An 18,800-nucleotide genomic window follows, 5' to 3' on the forward strand; every position below is an offset into this window, starting at 1 on the left:
TCGCTCATTCGCAACCCTGGCTATATCGCTCAAAGCTGACTCAAAATAGTCTGTGGTTGGCTTTGTTTTGATCATTTCTTAATTTGCTTAAAATCAATGTTATCTAAAACATTTTGCAATTTTGTTGAAAAAAGCAACATCAAAGACACATTTGACAGCATTTTCCACCATGCCAAGTGCAAACTTACGGCAAACTGTGGTAGTGCAGGTCAAGTGACCGAGTCGCTGGCAGCCAGCGAATCGTGCTCGCTCACGAATAGTTGCGCGTCGGCAAAGATTCGATCGGCGATGAGTGAGTGATTTTTGAGGTTTGAACTGAAAAAATCAGGACCCCTGATTTTAAGTTTGAGCTTAGCTTATTATCAAGTTATAATATTTATGTTTATTTATTAGAATAAACCCTTTTGAAAACTTCCTCCATACAAAATAATTAATCTACTGTTCAACAGCCCACGGGCAGTAATTAAGATTGCTACAACCACGCCATACAGGTTACCACCTTCCAGTTGGTTAACGTACACCCACCAAGCCGGACATGAAACGCTCCAAGCTCAAACCCCTTCGCTCCGGTCTCAAGGACCTCCTGCTTGAATACTGTTCCGGTAGTTCTATCCATGGAGTTCAGTACATGGGAAGTCAGAATCGTTCCTGGTGCGAACGATTCTGGTGGATGGTAGTGTTCGGAATGTCCGTTGGGAGTTGTGCCTTCTTGATTCACCAGACGTACGACAAGTGGGACCAAACTCCGGTGATTGTGAGCTTTGCGGAGAAATCGACTCCGGTGTGGCAGATTCCCTTTCCGGCGGTTACCATTTGTCCCCAGACGAAGGTTGACATAATTCTGTTCAATTTTACGAAGGAGTTTGAAGAGTTTAAGCAGCTGTCGTTGGAGGATCGACTTTCGCATAATAGGTTTGTTTATGTATGCAAAATTCTAAGAGTAGTTTAATGAGCAATGTGTATTTCATTCAGGTCGGAGGAAATCCTTGCAATGATGCAACTTTGTGAACGAAACTTTTTTCAAGTATTCCTGACTCGGTCGAATTTTCCAAACACAACAACGTCACTGAATTACGGAGGTATCATACAAAACATGTCATTGAGCATTTTTGATTTTTTGGTGGAATGTCGGTTGGTCGGTGAAATCGTGCCCTGTCATGAACTTTTCACAGAAACAATGACCGAAGACGGAATCTGTGCAACTTTCAATGGAATATCGGCTAATGATTTGCTACGAACTGAAGTTCTTCAATCGGAGGTGTCCTACATCTCTGCAACTAAGCCTTCTCCACATTGGACACAAGATAGCGGGTACTCTACACAAGCTAATCTTTCTGCCAATCCGTATCGAACGCTTGGATCTGGAGCCGGAGCAGGTCTATTTCTGCTCCTAAGAACCATAGACGCAGATATTGACTACCTCTGTCGAGGACCCGTCCAGGGGTTCAAAGTTCTATTCCACTCCCCAGCGGACTACCCCCAGATCTCGAAGAAGTTCTTCCACATCCCGATGGATGCAGCCGTCAACATGGCCATCAAACCGCAAATGATCACCACGAACACCCGCCTTCGAGCTTACACCCCCGAACTCCGCCACTGCTTCTTCAACCACGAACGCTACCTGCAGTTCTTCCGCGTGTACTCCCAGGACAACTGCGAGCTGGAATGCCTCACCAACTACACCCTGCACCATTGTGGATGCGTCAAGTTCTCAATGCCCCGCACAAACCAGACCCGGACGTGCGATCCGGCCGAGATCGACTGCATGTTTGAGGCCGAAACTCTGCTGCTGGAGATGGACCTGACGCAGCACCGGGAGAACTCGGCTGAAGGGAACTTCCGGGCACGCTGCAACTGCTTGCCCGGCTGTACCTCGATACAGTACGACGCGGAGATAACGCAAACCGACTTTGAGTGGATGAACTGGGTGCGGTCGATGAAGGGGAAGGCGGAGAAGATTGAGAGGTAACTTGATGAAATTGTGAGACACAGCTTTTCAAAGAAACTTATGGTTTACAGCATGCAACTCTCCTACCTCGGGATCTACTACAAGGAGCCCCAGTTTATGACCTCCAAGCGAAGCGAGCTGTACGGAATGACGGACTTTTTGGCCAACTGTGGTGGCATCATGGGACTTTGTATGGGCATCAGTCTGCTCAGTTTGGTGGAGTTGGTGTACTTTTGCTCGGTACGACCGGCCATGCTGTATCGTGGAAACAGGAAGCGCAAGAGCAAGTCCAGGAAGCAGAAGATGGAAGAGTGTGCGGAGGTTTGCTTGCAGGAGGTGGTGGTGAAGAGTGATTGAAGCTCTACTTAAGAGTTTGAAATTGAGCCACTAACTGATCTAGTTTGAACAGCTTAGTCATTGAACTTTCGTTTATCAGCAATTGAAAGGAACATAGTTTGTGGTGTCAAAAGATTGTGATTTGTTTGCGTAGCGGTCTATCTTTACAAATAAATATCTCAATGTTTGTTGATAGCAGTGCAGCACAACTTATTTATTCCTAGATAAAGTACAAACAGTAAAACGATACACTGCAAAATCAATCAAGAAGACACCCCTGATTTCCACAAGCAACATGTGGAAAAGTCAGTCTAAATATTTCGAAAATTTCAAAATATATTTACCCAGTTAAAGTTTCGTAGTCTTCAAGCCCAAACGAACCCACCACCGCCCCTGCTGAATATTCAACAGGTCTGATTAGCCCACGTGTCACACTTTCCATTGTGACGTGACGCGTCCTCATCGTGCCAACCCAAGTAGGCGAACCCGGTAATTGTCACGTGACACGCCATTTCCCACGAGGATAATGTTGTCCACTTCCTGAGGTGTACTCCAAGCTGGTACATAACGCATGTCTGGGTCAGTAAATGGCGATTGCATCACCACTACCTTGTCAGCAAATGGGGGGCACGTTCACGGAGTGCTTCCCTGCAAGTGAGTGTGACTTGCAAAATGACCCCCGCCGCCAGTGATAAAAGCGATACTAGTAGGTGCAACACTAGTACTTCACTTTGTATGATTAATCTGGTAGATATTGTGTCTATTTGCATGGCGCGATAATAGGCTTCGCAGAAGAGGCTTGCACCGCACCAGTCGATTGCAATCGGTTGACCGGACAGGATGCAGATCCGCCGGAAGCACGGAACGTTCCGTGCCGGGCTGAAGAGTCTAGTCGTGGAGTACTGCTCGGAGAGTTCGGTGCACGGTGTGCACTACTTTCGGGGCCCCGAGCGCACCTGGTACGAGAAGCTGGTGTGGATACTGGTGTTTGCCCTGTCGGTGGGCAGTTGCTTCTGGTTGATTCACGAGGTGTACCACAAGTGGAGCGACACGCCGGTAATCGTGAGCTTTGCCGAGAAGTCCACACCGGTGTGGCAGATTCCGTTTCCGGCGATCACGATCTGTCCGGAGGTGAAGACCTCGTACGGGGAGATGAACTTTACGCGACAGTATCTTAACTATGTTGGGAAGAGGGCCGGTGAGCAACGGCATGATAATGGGTAAGTTGAGACCAGAAATTCCAAAATATTGAACAAAACTTACAACGTTTATTTATCAACGTTGTTAATCGATAAGATTAAACCCAATAATTTCATAGTGCGACAATAACGATACAGGTATCGTTATCCCTATCGATTTACGATAATTTCATCTGCGATAACACAACTCGACCTTTTTGAAGTTGATGTTAGCAAAATTCTCCTAGACTTAGAAAGCTGCTTAACAAAAGTTCTAACAATGTAGCAAGTTTAAGAATTGAAGTTCTAAAACATTTTCAAACCCACAACAACAAAAATCTTGTTTATGTGTAAATGATCTAATTTTCATAATGTTCAATATTGAATGATGAACAATGTTGCATAAATTTACAGTACATATCAGTTTTACTGTGAAATGCTCACATTTTTGCAAAACTTTTGTTTGTTTTTGAAAATACAAAAAAAAAAAATAAAAAAATTCCAAAAGTATTTAATTTAAAAAACCCAAATTTCCAAAAAAATCCTTATTATATTGAAATAACTGTATGCATTTCAAATTAGAGGATTTTAAAATTTCAGCAGTTTTAAATAAATATGCTTTTTTGAGAAAATTTTGGTGTTTATTAACTAACAGCACTGGTGAGTTGAAAATCTATACAAAACATTACGTCGTTCGATTTCCATGAAAAACCATGAATTTTAAAACTATAAACTAAAAACTCTTATGCAGTGAAATTTTTTGCAAAATGGCAAACCATGAGAATTAAAGTGTTTTTGAAAAAAACATATTTTGCGAAAATTTGAGTATTTATTTCACACTAAAACTAGTAATATAGGGAACGTTTAAACAAAATTTCACGTCGTTTTATGCCTAAACACAAAATTGTGAAAATTTTAGATTTCTTTTTAAATACGGTATCTTGTAAAAAATGAGTATCCCATTATAAAACCAGTAATGCAGTAAAGATCATTAAAAAAATACTTCGTATAATACCCATACAGCAATTTATGACCATTTTGGTGTTTTTTTTTTTTAATATACGAATCGTTGTGGAAATTTTTAGTAGGAATTTTACATTAAAAACTTTAATGAAGTTAACATTCATACACAATTTTGCGTTGAGTCGCCATATTAGAAATTATGAAAGTTTAAGAATAAAACAAAACAGTGTTTTATGAAAATAATAAAAATAAAGTAAACATTTTGTATAATAAAGTAGCTGGTGTGCTGCATATTTATGAAAAATATTAAATCGTTTGCGATTTATTTTATGAATTGGGAAAATTTAAATACATATTTTCGAAAAAAAACGTTATTTTGTGAAGACTTGAGAAGTTCAAAAAAATCTAAAAAAGCACAAATAAGGGTCCTTCCTTCCCAAACGACTACGCGTGCGACATCGAACTTCACCAAATCTGCTTATATTTGGCATGTGGGTTGTTTTTGCCTCAAAAACAAAGAATCCTAAGTTTGGTAACATTTACTCAAAGCGTTCTCAGTCATAGATGGTAGTCCCAGATGTCCTCTATAAGCTGCAGGTCGAACCTAGTTGATATCTGGAACACTTTTTTATTTGAGTTTGAAAATTATGCTTATTTTCACTAAATTGCCAATAACTCCTTTTAGATTTAACCAATTAGGATGCTTCTGCCTTCATTTTGTTCAATTTTTCAAGTCCTTTCAGACACATTTTGAATTTTTAATTTTTATGGAATTTTGCTTTAGTTATAGCCTTTTTAAGATTTTTGACGTTTTTGAACCTTCAAACTTGATGTCCCGATTTGCCCCACTTCCCGTTGACCTAGAGTGCTCATATTTTGGCCAGATGCTAGTTTTATAAGTACAAACAATCCCTGAAAACAGGCAGATTGGTGAGGTGTAAACGACGTCCTATACAAAGGGTATGACCTGTTCGTGTACTCGCTCTTAATTATGATTTTACAAATAGTCAATAATCAATTTAAAAAAAAAAATTGCCAATGTTTTTTTTCCTTCCATATTTTTTAATTTTAATTTTAATAAAATGTTTAAGGTTTAAGTAAAATCATTTTAAGTATAGGAAGCGTTTGATAATATATTTTCATTTTAGGAAGATATCTTCGTTTATCACTGTTAACATTACCGTATTTCCACGACAAAGATTTCAATTAAAATCTGTCATTTATCTCCCAACAGAACCGACTCCCTGCTGGCGATTATGCAACTCTGCGAACGATCCATCTACGACCGGTTGCTGAACCAGTCGCAACCCTTTCCAGACAAGATCTCAGGCGAAAGCTACGGCTCCATCATTCGGCGGATGAAGATCCCCCTGAAGGACATCGTGCTGTACTGTTCGTTTTAAAATAATTGGATTCCTTGCGAACAGTTGTTTTCGTACACCATGACCGACGAAGGAGTTTGCGTAACTTTCAACGCCTTGTCAGCCTCGGACATGCTGCGCAAGGAGAACCTAACTCCACTGGAACCATACCTCTCCGAAAACAAACCCAGCGAGCACTGGACCCAGGACGGAGGCTACACGGCCCAATCCGACCTCGATTCGTACCCCTATCGCGCACTTCGTCCAGGCCAACTAGCCGGACTCAAGGTATTCCTCAGGTCCGACCGTCGCAACCACGACTTCCTCTGCCGCGGAGCGCTACGAGGCTTCAAAGCGCTCCTCCACCCCAACAACGAGTACCCCCAGCTGACAAGCCAGTTCGTCCGAATCCCCATGAACCAGGACGTAAACATCGCCGTCAAGCCGCAAATCATCACCACAACCCCCGGCCTGCACCACTACAGCCCGGAACGGCGCCAGTGCTTCTTCAACCACGAGCGCTACCTGCAGTTCTTTCGCGAGTACACCCAGGACAACTGCGAGCTGGAATGTCTGACCAACTTCACGCTGTCCCACTGCGGCTGCGTTCGCTTCTCGATGCCCCGCAACGGGACGACGCCCGAGTGTGAAACCAATCAGATGGAGTGCATGATGGGTGCCGAGCAGCGCTACCTGGAGATGGACTTTCGGAGTCGTAGGGGGGATGAACCGATCAACTACCACGACGACTGTAACTGCCTGCCGGGGTGTGCCTCGGTGCAGTACGACCTGGAGATTACGCAGACGGACTTTGACTGGAAGGGGTGGCTGCAGAACCTCAATCGGAGCACTAGGAGTGCCGATGATGGGATTGAGCTGGCGTTGTTTGAGGTGTACTACAAGGAGGCGCAGTTTATGACGTCTAAGCGGAGTGAGCTGTACGGGTTGACGGACTTTTTGGCCAATTGTGGAGGGCTGCTGGGGCTCTGTATGGGGGTTAGTTTGTTGAGTTTGGTGGAGCTGGTGTACTTTTGTGTGGTGAGGCCGGTTACACTGTGGAGGCAGAGGAGAGAGCAGGTCAACGAGGAAGAGCAGTCGCAGGGGATTTCGATGGTGGCTAGGGATAATGACGACTAGGTTTAGTCAGTTTGAAAATATATAGGGGTAATTCTCTACCAACTCACACGAAATCGGGAAAAGTTGCCTCGACCCCTTTTCGATTTGCGTGAAACTTTGTCCTAAGGGGTAACTTTTGTCCCTGATCACGAATCCGAGGTCCGTTTTTTGATATCTCGTGACGGAGGGGCGGTACGACCCCTTCCATTTTTGAACATGCGAAAAAAGAGGTGTTTTTAAATAATTTGCAGCCTGAAACGGTGATGAGATAGAAATTTGGTGTCAAACGGATTTTTATGTAAAATTAGACGCCCGATTTGATGGCGTACTCAGAATTCCGAAAAAACGTATTTTTCATCGAAAAAACGCTAAAAAAGTTTTGAAAAATTCTCCCATTTTCCGTTACTCGACTGTAAAATATTTTGGAACATGTCATTTTATGGGAAATTTAATGTACTTTTAGAATCTACATTGACCCAGAAGGGTAATTTTTTCATTTAGAACACAATTTTTCATTTTAAAATTTCGTGTTTTTTCTAACTTTGCAGGGTTATTTTTTAGAGTGTAACAATGTTCTACAAAGTTGTAGAGCAGACAATTACAAAAATTTTAATATATAAACATAAGGGGTTTGCTTAATAACATTACGAGTTATTGCGATTTTACGAAAAAAAGTTATGAAAAAGTTACTTTTTCGTTCTCTTTGTTTCGTCGTCCGTGTCTGTCGCGGGTGACCATGAACGGCCATGATCAACGACGACCAGCATTTTCAAAACTTTTTTTCGTAAAATCGCAATAACTCGTGATATTTATAAGCAAGCCCCTTATGTCTATATATCAAAATTTTTGTAATTGTCTGCTCTACAACTTTGTAGAACATTGTTACACTCTAAAAAATAACCCTGCAAAGTTAGAAAAAACACGAAATTTTAAAATGAAAAATTTTGTTCTAAATGAAAAAATGACCCTTCTGGGTCAATGTAGATTCTAAAAGTACATGAAATTTCCCATAAAATGACATGTTCCAAAAATTTTTACAGTCGAGTAACGGAAAATAAGAGAATTTTTAAAACTTTTTTAGTGTTTTTTTTTCGATGAAAAATACGTTTTTTCGGAATTCTGAGTACGCCATCAAATCGGGCGTCTAATTTTACATAAAAGTCCTTTTGACACCAAATTTCTATCTCATCACTGTTTCAGGCTGCAAACTATTGAAAAACGCCTCTATTTTCGCATGTTCAAAAATGGAAGGGGTCGTACCGCCCCTCCGTCACGAGATATCAAAAAACGGACCTCGGATTCGTGATCAGGGACAAAAGTTACCCTTTAGGACAAAGTTTCACGCAAATCGAAGAGGGGTCGGGGCAACTGCTGTGTGAGTTGGCGGAGAATTGCCCATAGCATTTTCAAAGTAATCTTAATTTTAAGCTTCAAACAAATTGTAATATTAGCAACTAGTTCTAGAAAATGTCCAATAACTACAGTAGCACCAATAACGGCTTCTCTTTTCAAGGTGTTGCTTCCAACTTGTTCATCTCAACAATAAATTATCGGTAATTACTCGCGTAGAGTCATATTTCTTCGAACCAACAATTGTAATATAATTGCATTTTCCTGCTCCTCACACTTTCCTTCAGCGCAATTATTGATTTAAAAATTAAGTCCCCCTTTGCAGCCTGATTGCACCTGACAGTCGTCCCTGGTGAGGTCTCTACTACGTGTGTTACTTTGCAAATCTCCGCGTCCCGGAAGTGCATGTTGCACGACAATTGTACGAGACCGGGAAACGTCCGGGATTTTTTGCTCTAAACTTCCGGTCACAACTTTCACCTTTTTTACTCGTTATGAATTACGAGGCGGGCATGGCCTGTAACTCCCAAAGGGCCTAAACCTGTTGAATATTCATAAACGTTTCATAACGCTGCGTGAAGTTCACGGTTGGAAGGCAAGTTCAGTCCTTTCGAGACCGTTCAACCGACCAGAATGAAGCGCTCGTCCTCGCGGAGAACCGTGGCCTGCCGCGATGCGGCCAAGGGCCTCATCCTGGACTACTGCTCCAACAGTTCCGTCCACGGCGTGCAGTACTTTGGCTGTCGGGAACGGTCCGGGTGTGAAAAGTTCTGGTGGTTTGCGGTGTTTCTGCTTTCGCTGGGGAGTTGTGCGCTGTTGATTGAGAAGACGTACCTCAAGTGGGACCAAACGCCGGTCATCGTGAGCTTCAACGAGCGAGCTACTCCGGTGTGGCAGATTCCACTTCCGGCGGTGACCATCTGTCCGCAGACGAAAGCCCTGACTACGAAGCTGAACTTCTCGAACGATGTTGGGGAGTTCATGCAAAATCATGACATTTCTGGGGAGAAGATGGACACTCTGCTGGCAACGTTGCAGCTTTGTGACCGGAACTTCCACCAGGTGTTCTTCGATCCGGGTGTGTTTCCGGACAAGGCAACGAACCAGAGTTACGCCAGTCTGATCAAGGACATGCCGATTTTGACGCAGGAGAACCTTGGCGACTGTAGCATCCGAAGTGAGTTGACCAGCTGTGCGAACCTCTTCTCGTACTCCTTGACCGAAGAAGGAGTCTGCGTTACGTTCAACGGACTATCCGCTAACGAACTGTTACGAACCGAGAACATCCAAACTGAAGATTCGTACCTGACCAGCATCAACAAGTCAACCTTCTGGACCCAGGAAGACGGCTACTCCCAGCAAGCAACCGTCCGCACCTACCCGTATCGCTCGCTAGGATCCGGAATATCCGCCGGCATCTCCGTCACCCTCCAAAACCACGACTTCCTCCTCGAGTACCTCTGCAGCGGTCCCAACCCCGGCTACAAGATCCTGCTGCACTCCCCCGTCGACTACCCCCACATCTCCAACAAGTTCGTCCGCATCTCCCGCAACCGCGAGGTTGCAATCGCCGTCAAGCCCCAAATCATCACGACCTCCACCGGACTGCGAGACTACACCCCCGAAGGTCGCCAGTGCTTCTTCAACCACGAGCGCTACCTGCAGTTCTTCCGCGAGTACACCCAGAACAACTGCGAGCTCGAATGCCTCACGAACTTCACGCTGTACTACTGCGGCTGCGTTCGCTTCTCCATGCTGCGGACTCCACGCACGGCGGTCTGCGAGACCAACCAGATCATGTGCATGCTGAAGGCCGAGGAGACGCTGCTGGAGATGGACGTGGTGACGCAGGGAAACTCGGAGCCTAATTTCAGGGCAAAGTGCAACTGCCTGCCGGCGTGCACCTCGGTGCAGTACGACCTGGAGGTGACCCAGACGGAGCTGGAGTGGTACCGGTACTGGGAGACGTTTGCGGAGGATTTGAGCAAGTTGGAGGGGTAAGGGGTATGGTAAGCTAAGTGGAACTCAGTGATATTAATTAATTTCGTTGCAGAACTCAGATGGCCCGCCTGGGTGTCTACTACAAGGAGTCCCAGTTCATTACATCTCGCAGGAGTGAGCTGTACGGATTGACGGATTTTCTGGCCAATTGTGGAGGACTGCTGGGACTCTGCATGGGCGTTAGTCTGCTGAGTTTGGTGGAATTGCTGTACTTTTGTTTGGTTCGACCTGTGGTGCTCTGGCGCAATCAGAAGACGGTAGTGCAGGTGAAGAACAAGGACGAAGCGCCGGAGAAGGTTTTGTTGGCAAAGTCGGGAAACTAAGATTTGTTTGATGTTTTAGGTGAACAAGAATTATAAAATTTCTTGACCAAACTAAAATAATGCTTTTGAGTGTAAAATTTCATTATGTCACCAATAACGTTCCAATATTTCCAATATAATATAACTTATGAAAAATATAATAAAATTTCTACTGTTCAACAATAGATTCTGTTTGCCCTTGCAATAATTTCGACCGTTACAGATACGATCGACCTCCCTTTTGTGAACCACACCACCTGGACCCTTTCGCGCCAAAAGGTCACCATAATCGCTCGTCGCTCGGTTGCAAAATTTATTTAAATGATCCATTTATTTGACCAGATTTCCAGCCCCGAGGTCCACTCGCATTGTCTAGACGCCCCGTCCGGGTCAAGCGATTACTCGCCATTGAATAAGTTGCAATAAATTTTAATTGACAGCTTTTCACACCGTTTCCGATTGTGACCGATTTGACCCCTCGAAGATTTTCGGGTGAAACAAATAAAAAAAACTGTCATTTTTCAATCGGCCCGTCGCTCTGAATCCGTTGTAATTACGAAATCGAAAACTGCTCACGGATATTAGAGCGAGCGGATTTTTGGAAACGTAAACTTTGCAAAGCTGGACCCCGCAAGGGGTGTGTGACTTGGTGGCGTCGTCGATATGGTGGGAAAAAGAAGCAGCAGTTGACAAAAGGTCACACTTTAAAAAGTTTTTCTCACCCCCCGGGGTCGAGCGGTCACAACCCCTGGTCATCGGGCGCGGGATAGGCTCGCTGATTGGAACAGTGGGATCGAGTTTTGTGAAATGGTGGTCAAAATTTCGTGATAGTAAAATGTTTATTAATTCCATGTTGTAAATTAATTAAATTGAAAAAAAAAATTATTTAAATGTTGCTCAAATAAATTACTGCGTCAAAATTCTTTTAAATATTGGAGTTATTTAAAATAACGGTTTTTAAAAATTTCATCCAAATGATTTTTCAGCTCAATATTGATAGAATTTTTGTTTTTCATTTCCAAACGTAAAAGAATATTGCATCATGACCACCTCCAACGCTCCCACTGTGCTCGCAGCTGATGCCAAAGGGCAAGACAAAAGCCGCAACCCGACGACGGCTACGCAACTGACCCCGGTCCGAGGGGTCGAAGTTCGTGCGTCCGACGATGTAAAAACATAACAAAACGGGCAAAAATGCAAAATAAATCCATTCACGGTGGTATAAATAACACTTCGCTGACAGTCCGTCCACATCCCCTTTGGCCGAATTTAGGACGACGTTTTTCTTTGAAATTTTCGTAAAATTTACGTTAAACAATTGCCCAAGAGAGTCCATTCTTCGTGACCGACCCCGGACAAAAGCGGCCGGGGCTCTAAATCCCGAGCTGCCATTTATCAAAACGTCCGAGAGCGGGAAAAATCTTTTAATTTTGATTCCATTTTTATTGGCCGGCGCAATTGAAATGGTTTCACCTCGAAAGAATGATGGGATTACGACGAGTCCCGAAATTCTGCTCTCTGGGAAAGTGACCGGAAATGGTGAGTGATTGACCATCAACGGTGCGTAACGGATAAAAATTCTCTATAGGGGCGACCCAGCGCGCAAAATGTGGCGGCTTTTTGGACGTGGACTTTCGTGGCGAGAATTGGTGTAATCCTGGTGCTGTGGACCATGTGGTAATCTGATTTGATACCCCTCCCACAGGAAGGATGGCGGGGCGATTTGCTTTGGACACACGGAAATGGCTGGACAATCGAACGCAATTAAGGTACCGTTTTGATAGTGGATAATTCATAGAGAGAACGATGAAAGAATTATCAGCAAAAGAAAACAAAAAACAAAAAACTGTCCTTCAAAAGTTTTCTTCAACGGTCCTTTAAAAATTATTTTGTTGAAAATGTTTATTTTGAAAAACCAGAGTGCCTTTATGTTTCTTACAAATTTCAGCCTTAAAGTTAGCAAATTGAATAATTAATGTAAAATTGATCATCAGTAAGAATTATTTTAATTTATTAAATTGTTTGTTCAATTTGTTATTTAAATTATTTTATTTAAAAAAATACAGTTAATGTTTAATTAACAACGTTTATTAAATTTTTGTCAGTTTTTTTTGTAAATTTGAGATTAAAATAATCAAAAGTTCCATGCTTGATAAAAATTACACTAGAATTTGATTTTTTCTTGAAAATATTTTTTTTTTGTGCCACCAAAAGCAATTTTGTAGCATAATTCACACAATTTTCAAATTTACATAGAAAATTATTATTCACGATGCAGCGCCACGTCCACGGGAAAAATTTACGATGAAAAATCCGATGCATATATTTAAATATTTTGATAGCTTTAAAAAACATTTCAAATTTCATGTAAATTAAAAATAAAGCATGAAAAATCGATTTGCGAAAGTTTATAGCTCAAAAATTTTCTAAAAATATGCTAATTTTGATAAACGTTATTGATTGGACAATTCTTGTTTGATAACTATATGAAAGTGATTATATCAAGCAAAACAAAGTAAACGGGCCAATGTCAAAGTGTAAACAATGTGTCTATCTAGATCGTCTAGAACGAGCAGGATAGACACATTGTTTAAACTTTGACATTATTCCAATTACATTGTTTTGCTATATATATCGTTTTTTTTTTGTTTTGATTTTACACAAATAAAGCTTTAGTACAGTTTACAAAACTACGCATTTTTGAAAAAAAAATACTCAAAATATATTTTTTTACAATATGTGTCATGATCGGACATTTTGTAAAAAAATAGTATTTCACAAAAAATATTATATATATTGAAATGTATATCAATATAAATAATATTTTTTGTGAAATACTATTTTTTTACAAAATTACGTATTTTCAAAAAAAAAATACTGAAAATTTCCGTATTTTACAACATGGGTATTCTTTGATCGGAAATTTATCATACATTTCGATAGTAATATTATTTTGGCGAAACACAATATTTTTTGCAAACTACGTATTTTCGAAAAAAAAATACTCAAAATGTCAGTATTATACAATATGATTCAAATAGATGCTTGGATTTTTTTTATATATTTAGATAGTTATAATATTTATTTGTGAATTACTAAAAATTTTCACCAAACTACGACTTTTTTTAAATCACTCAAATTATTTTTTTTACAACATGAGCATATAAAAATTGTGAAGTTTTCACACATTTCGGTTTTTTTTTGAAAACCCTCAAATTTTCATAGAACTTCGTACAAAATACCCAAAATTTCTGTTTTATTTAACCGGGTGTTTTTTTTAAAAAATACGCAATGAATAATGAAAAATTTACAATCATGTGTTTTTGTATATTCAAATAAATCATTGTATGTATTGTAAAATACTAAAATTTTTAGTATTTTTTCGAAAATACGTAAGGCCGTTGCAAATATTTTTCAAAGTTTATGTACCTCGGCTCTGACCAAAGTCGTGGGGGGGGGGGGGCATCAAGGTTGGATCAAGGAATTGACGGATTTTTTTCCCCAAAAAAAATTTTTTTGTGGGACTGTACATAGGTATCTCATGAAAATTTAAAATGTTTTCAAAGGAGTTCAAACATGCTTAATATAATAATAAACGCGGGAAAATGCATTTTGACTGGTTTTCAGTTGGTTAAACTTTAATTTTCATTAAAATTTTTAAGTTTAAATATTTTTTTTGCCCCCCTGATATTTCCGGCCAACTTTGAAGGGGGGAGGGGGGGCGACATAAACTTTGAAAAATATTTGTATTTGTATTTAAGTATTTCACAAAATATAATATAACTATCGAAATATATGAACAATTTCCAATCATTTGATACCCATAGAGTATAAAACTTAAAATTTAAGTATTTTTTCGAAAATACGTAATTTTGTGAAATTTTTTAGTGTTTCTCAAAAATATTATTACTGTCGAAATGTATGAAAATTTTCCGACCTTTCATACCCATACTGCAAAAATTTATGAAATTTAGAGTATTCTTTCGAAAATACGTAGTTTTGTGAAAATTTTTGTATATTCAAAAAGTTGTTTTATTTCTTTCGAAATGTTTGAAAAGATTCCGATTGAAAAAAAAACTGTAATTTGTAGTATTTTTCCAAAAAAAGCGTAGTTTTGTGAAAATGTTGAGTATTTTCAAAAAATTAAGTTTTTTTTACTTTTCGAAATGTATGGAAAAATCCCAATCATTTGATACCCAAATAGCAATTACAATAATTTAGAGTATTTTTCATTTCTAAAATACAGAAAATATACGCATTTTTGTGAAAATTTTCATGTAATTATAATTGTTATTAATAGCCGACATCATCCCGATTTCAAAACAATATATTTTTTGTAGTTTGGATGATTTTTCATAGGATTATAGCCTGTCTCCCATATAGCCAAATTCCCATAAGCTCTATGCTTCAGTTATGCTCTGGGCCCGGCTTAATCGAAGCAGTTGCACGAATCATAACCGGGGAACATTTTTTAAGTACGAGTCATATGTTCATTTTATAAAAATCAAGTTTTTCAATTAATCGATTTTTTTGCAACACAGCAAACACCTATTGAATCAGATTTTTCAGTAGGTATAAATCGTTTGTTTCCCTACTTTAGAAGCATTTGCAGTCAAAATAAGTATCAAACCCCATAACAGTATCCAAAATTTATTGGAATTCCATATAAACTGTAACGGGATTTGAAGACACGGCCAGTTATTTTCGATATAAGTGCTGAAAGGATGAACTTTTCTTATTAGATATTTTAATTTGATATCTGAATTTTCTAGCTTAGCTTACATTTTCCAAAATATTTCTATCGGAATTTTCATTGCAACACTTCGTGAAATCTTTCATCATAGTCCCCTGGTGGCGAGTAGCAAAACGCATGAGAACAAAAAAAGCTTTCAGCGGAAATATTTCAAATTTCCTCTCTCGTCAATGACGCCGGACGAGCACGTGGAAATTCATTCAAAAGAGGAAAATGGAAAAATCAACAGGTTGTTGAATGAAAGCTTTTTGGGTTCAAAACAAACACTGTGGAAGGACAACACGCTTTTTTGTCATGCGTGAGCTTTTTGATACTAAAATCACCTTTTTTTTCATAAAAATATAGAAATTCATTATTCATTGGCTCTGCAAAGTCCGTTCACAGTTTCGAAGAAACTTTCACGCAAACTTCCTCAATAGAAATTCCAACCTAATGCATCGTCATTTTTTCAAGGATGCAAACTTTTCCCCTCGAACTCGAAACTCGTTCCTAACAAGGAATTCATTCCCTGGCTCTGTTCTTCCGCGGGAAAATCTATTCCAATGCCAAACTTCCGGATGCTGTGCGGGGGGGAGAAAACCGGGCAGCACAATACTTTGGTAACTGTTTTCTCCCGCGGTAATTGGAATAGTTGTTGACCGAGTTGAGCGCGCCAGAACTTATGTTCCGTAAGTTTTCCCCCCCGAGGGGGGTTGGGGACCTCCACGATCTGAACTTGGTGCTCCCAGGTGCGCAAGGTGTGTAATTTGATTATATTGTTTGAATCTTTATGACTTCCTCGAAGCAACAGCAGCAGTACTAGCAGTTCTGTTTCGGATGTTATAGTTAAGGGGAAACTTTATCGGGTTTAAATATTGACTCTGCTGCAAGTTTTCAAATGTCTTTGCTGCAGCAGTGGGTTGGAGAAGCACAAATTGAGAGACGTTGTTCCAGCGAAGGTGGAGGATTTCAAGTGGCGATGATAAACTGGAGGGTTTCGATGGGTGAGCAATTTCCGAGGAGCTGGTGCAAACTGGTGCACCTTTATTGGGTTTTGATAAGAGAGCGGGTAAAACGTGAAGCAGTTTGGCAATATTGGTATTATTGACAGAGAGTGGAGGAGCTTATCGCGTGTTCGGGGATTCTTGAGTCCTTCACATTACGGGTGATGTAATTAATTGTCATTGAAAGTGTTGCACATGGTGGAGTGAAATGATATCATTTGAAATAAACTAGATTTTATGAGAATGATATGGATGAAATCGATTAAGATTACCCAACGTTAGGGTGGTCCAATCCGGGCTACCACGTGAAATCAAGGATTGATCTATAACTAGGCATGATTCCAAACTTGAGCTTCCCGGGAGATCCCAGGAAATAGAAAAGTAACTTTATCAGTTTTTTTTTGTTGCAAAAATGATCATTTTCGCGCGGGTGAAAATTTTTCTTGCTCCCTAATTTTTATGGGGTTTTATTTTTTCATGTTTGAGGAAAAAAAAAATTTGTTTTAAACATTTTGTGTACTTTTTCTATTACTCAAGAAGCATAATTAGTTTGTTCAAACAAGTTTTCATACAATTTAGGCAGCTGTACTATTAAAAAATCTTAATCTCTAGAACGGATATTCTGATCGATTTGATGACTTAGGCAGAATTAAAGGTATTGAATTGTTACACTCTTCAAAAAATACCCATTTAATAAAAAGACTTTACACACAAATTAAATAGCTTCAATTAACCATTTTTGAAAACTATCGTTATTGGATATGTTTAAGATGAAAAAACATGTCATCTTTTGAGCTAGGACACAAGATGGTTAAATTTTATTTGGCAATTTTGCCGATTTTGAAAAAAAATATTTTTAAAAAGGGTTGAAAAATGTCGTAAAGGTAAGTTTGACTACATTTTTAAATATAATTTCAAACTTGCAATCAAAAAGTAGGGGGAGAGGGGGTGATATGCATCCACGGGGTAAAATGCACCCCCTGTTTTTCTCGGTATTTGAAAGAATTTGTTGAATGTTTGGCCCTTTTTAAATGTTTGTCTTGATTATTAAAAATAAAAATATTGTTTTCAAAAAGATCGGAAAATTTCAAAACCTTTGCATGGCAATATCTCAGCAACTAAGCGTCGTGTCGACAAAGTTCTAAAAAGCAAATTATAGAGAATTTTCTCAGCTTGTGGTGGGAAAACATATGCACTAATTTAAAAAAAATAAAAACAGCGACTATTTTCAAAAAAGTCACCTAAAAATGGATTTAACTTGAAAACGATGCGCTTTTTCAAAATTTCACTGAAGTACTTTTTGACTGCAAATTTGATTTTACATTGAAAAATGGAGTTGAAAATTTTTTGGGCCAATATTTCGATTTTTTCAAAAAAAATCAGTATTGATTCAAAAATTTATAACTCGGTCAAAGATTTTTTGCACAACCTGGAAATTTCTGAAAAGTTGGCATTTGATGTCCTCTAATACATATAAAAAATGGTTTTTTTTTGCAAATCAAGTTTTAGTGATAAATAGTTAAATAAAAAATCACCAAAAAAAATTTACCGTGTATCATTTTTTTTCAGTGTAGTCCGTATCCATACCTACAACTTTGCCGAAGACCGATGCCGATTTATATTGTAAGTTTTGAAGTATATCGAGAAATTAAAAGTGAGAGTGTGTGCAACATGGAGTTAAAGTTTCTGTGAAGTTGCTGTGAATATTATCATAGCACTTTGAAAAATTTTACACCATGTTGCATGCACACACTCTCACTTTTAATTTCTCGATAGTTTTGTCATAATCTTCATTATTCTGTAGATAGATGAGTTCAATAACATAAAAAAATGCATTTTTAATTAAATTTTCTGCAAAAAGCGTGGTCGGGGCAAAATGCATCGCTGTGCAGTTCCTTTGTAAAAACAGCGGTGCTAGCTTCAAAGAATTTAAGTTTGAACCAATGGTTGCTGAGCTTCTGCAAAAACAGCATACAAAAAATGTGGTTTTCTTTGAATCGCCAAAATAGCGTCAAATTTATAAGAGACGATAACTCAGCAAAATTGCGTCCGATTTTCTATTTTAAAAAAGACAGAATTGTGAAATTGTTTAAGCATTTTCTCAACACGAGTCGTACAGCTATCCAACGAGGTTCATCAAGTCCGATAAATACGACGAGTAATGGAAAAATCAGGTTTTGCAACGAGTTCCAGACAATTTAATTTTTGCAATTCCGAAAAACACTGCACGGTGGTCCAGATCGCAAAATTAATTGGAAAATTGATTTTACGAAAAATGGTGAAATTTTGGAGCTTTGGTGTCGTAAGAAGAGTTGTTTCAAATGAAAAGGACAACTTTTGGTTAGGTTCAAAATTAGAGTGATTTACGATTAGGGTGATTTTGAAAATCTAACTTTTCATAAATATTTTTGGAAATTTTTAGTCTTCTACAAAGTTGTTGGGCTTGCCAATACAATCAACTTTGTCGAAGGCACCCAAATTTTATCTCGCAATCTACGCCTTCTACGAC

At 39.4% G+C, this 18,800-nt stretch overlaps 4 protein-coding genes across 15 annotated transcripts in view; 3 read left to right on the forward strand and 1 right to left on the reverse strand.

The window, feature by feature from the left end:
• Nucleotides 1-18,800, reverse strand: part of LOC120415418 (whirlin) — a 242,413-nt gene that overhangs the window by 90,906 nt on the left and 132,707 nt on the right. The window lies entirely within an intron of this gene.
• Nucleotides 521-2,948, forward strand: LOC120415423 (pickpocket protein 28-like). Its single transcript, XM_039576968.2, has 3 exons — nt 521-912; nt 973-1,965; nt 2,020-2,948. The coding sequence occupies exons 1-3, from the start codon at nt 536-538 to the stop codon at nt 2,303-2,305; spliced, it is 1,656 nt and encodes a 551-aa protein (XP_039432902.1). The 5' UTR covers nt 521-535; the 3' UTR covers nt 2,306-2,948.
• On the forward strand, nt 3,110-6,928 carry LOC120415424 (pickpocket protein 28-like). The gene is given in 2 exon segments (XM_039576969.2): nt 3,110-3,504; nt 5,660-6,928. Coding segments are annotated over 2 exon segments (1,644 nt in total). The 5' UTR covers nt 3,110-3,124; the 3' UTR covers nt 6,924-6,928.
• Nucleotides 8,645-10,697, forward strand: LOC120415425 (pickpocket protein 28-like). The gene is made up of 2 exons (XM_039576970.2): nt 8,645-10,249; nt 10,306-10,697. The coding sequence occupies exons 1-2, from the start codon at nt 8,886-8,888 to the stop codon at nt 10,574-10,576; spliced, it is 1,635 nt and encodes a 544-aa protein (XP_039432904.1). The 5' UTR covers nt 8,645-8,885; the 3' UTR covers nt 10,577-10,697.

Source organism: Culex pipiens, chromosome 2 (assembly GCF_016801865.2).
Source record: "Culex pipiens pallens isolate TS chromosome 2, TS_CPP_V2, whole genome shotgun sequence".
Classification (NCBI taxonomy): Eukaryota; Metazoa; Arthropoda; class Insecta; order Diptera; family Culicidae; genus Culex; species Culex pipiens.